This window comes from Octopus bimaculoides, chromosome 27, assembly GCF_001194135.2.
Source record: "Octopus bimaculoides isolate UCB-OBI-ISO-001 chromosome 27, ASM119413v2, whole genome shotgun sequence".
In the NCBI taxonomy this organism is placed as follows: Eukaryota; Metazoa; Mollusca; class Cephalopoda; order Octopoda; family Octopodidae; genus Octopus; species Octopus bimaculoides.
The window spans coordinates 8,886,306-8,888,316 of NC_069007.1; the positions used below are offsets into that span (position 1 = coordinate 8,886,306).

Here is a 2,011-nt window from a genome sequence, read left to right on the forward strand (position 1 = left end):
AAGAGAAGCTGCACATATAAAACATAACTTAGAAACAGCGCCACAGATGTACCAACACACATGAGATTGAAACATAGCAGACCTCACGCACTTCTCATGAGGAATTCTGGAAGGAGCTTCATGAGACCACTGCTGAGACGCTGCCGAAAAAAAGAAAACCGTTGGAAAACAGTTGATAGCAGAGACTCCATCTAAGAAGATCTGAAGAAGGAATTGTAATTCCGAAATATCATCAGACTATAGATAACCAAATTACAACAGGTATATAGTCCATTTTTTTGTATTATAGTGCATTGTTGTTCCATTCTAAATTTTTTATTCTTTAAAATTCTAATATCAAACTTTTTATATCTTCCATCTATCGATCTATTTATCTATCCACCATTGGCATATACCTCAATTGCTTGAGGGAGAAAAAAGGCTTACATAGACGTGATTGTAAACTTATAGATGTAGATGTAGATGCTATTAGTTTTTAGAAATCATTATTCAAGCTTTGTACTGACAGCAAAAAAAAAAAGTAGATATAAAGAAACAAGTGAAACGAAATGAAATAACCATGGCTGGAAAATTGGCAAACAGCTTAGACTGAGGTTTGCTTCTGAAAACTATAATGTAGCAGGGGTGAGCAAAAGTGGAAAGTATATATTTTTTTTACTGAACTAAATTCTTCTACATTGCCAATCACTTAAAGCATGCATGTAAGTGCAATTGTTTAGTTCCTGTTCACTTGAAAATTGATATTTGTGTATAAAATATGGATGACAGACAATGTTAGCTAACAATAGAAAGACTGACATTGTATGTACAACAATGTAAAGAGAAACGGATGTCAGACATTTATTGGAATTGGTTTTTGAGGTAATATAGTTTTCAGTCTATCAGTAACATTGACTGTAAAATTTCCTCAGTCTTGGTTTCACAAGAGGTGGACATTTACAGCCGACACCAACAAGTAGAGATCAAATGTTACTTTTGAATTTGCTTCTTTTAGATTGCATGAAACTAATTAAAACTAACTCAAAACTAATAAGTTATATTCTGTGACAGACAAGGTAAACTTAGACACCTAGCAAGTACTTTCATTATATTGACTAAACATATAGTGGACTTGTTTAGTATTAAATATACAAACCTGCTGAAGAAACTGTTGGAGTACCTGTGCTTGAAGCTGCAATAGAGAAATAATTTATTTGTATTATACACTTTTACACACACATATATATTATATGGGAGCAACAAAAGCTTTTCACAAGACATTCCCATATAGTTCTCATTAGAAGCATATTTGTAGAACATTTCATTTCGAAATACCCACTTTCCCTAAACTTAGGAAGACACAAATTCAGTGGGGCATTCTTGTGTAGTCATGCCATATGTGTTAAAAGTATAGGGTCAAATACACAGTACACGATTTACTAGAAATACCAGCTACACACCACCAACTCACCCACTTCTATTCCGTTTTCCAAAAATAAAAGCATTTATCTGCAGAAAGTTCACAATAACTGAAATGACACCAACAACTTCAAATATCATTTTTATTTACTGTTTTCAGTGGTCAACCTATAAACAAACTTTGCTTTTTATAAGGACACAGATAATAACATATGTGTGTGTGTGGTGAGATGTATAACTGCAATAAGCTCTATTACTTTATATTGCTATAAGTATTACTTAAATAAGTATTATTTTACATTCGTTTTATTTTTATATCTGCGGAAGATCAGTTTTGTTTCTTTTGCTGCCTATTTTCAGAATAGGCACCGTAAAAGATCACTTTCATTTTTTCCCTGCCTACCTTCAAAATAGAAAAACCATAACTTAGATTTCACTCCAATATTTTCCCTTTCTTTAGTGTATACCACATTAGAATTTATGAGGTCAGCAGTCATTTTCCTATCTCACTTCCTTACGGTAAGTACTTGCATGGGTCAGTGTAATACAATGTATTACAGTTATATACACACACACACACACACACACACACACACACACACACACACACACA

The 2,011-nt window shown here is 33.1% G+C and overlaps 1 protein-coding gene across 1 annotated transcript in view; it reads right to left on the reverse strand.

Annotated features, from left to right (window-relative positions):
* The window catches only part of LOC106881592 (uncharacterized), a 158,543-nt gene that overhangs the window by 75,896 nt on the left and 80,636 nt on the right, over positions 1 to 2,011 (reverse strand). The window contains exon 45 of the mRNA XM_052977128.1: positions 1,136 to 1,171. Within this exon, the coding sequence (XP_052833088.1) occupies positions 1,136 to 1,171 (36 nt within the window). The remainder of the gene's footprint in view (positions 1 to 1,135; positions 1,172 to 2,011) is intronic.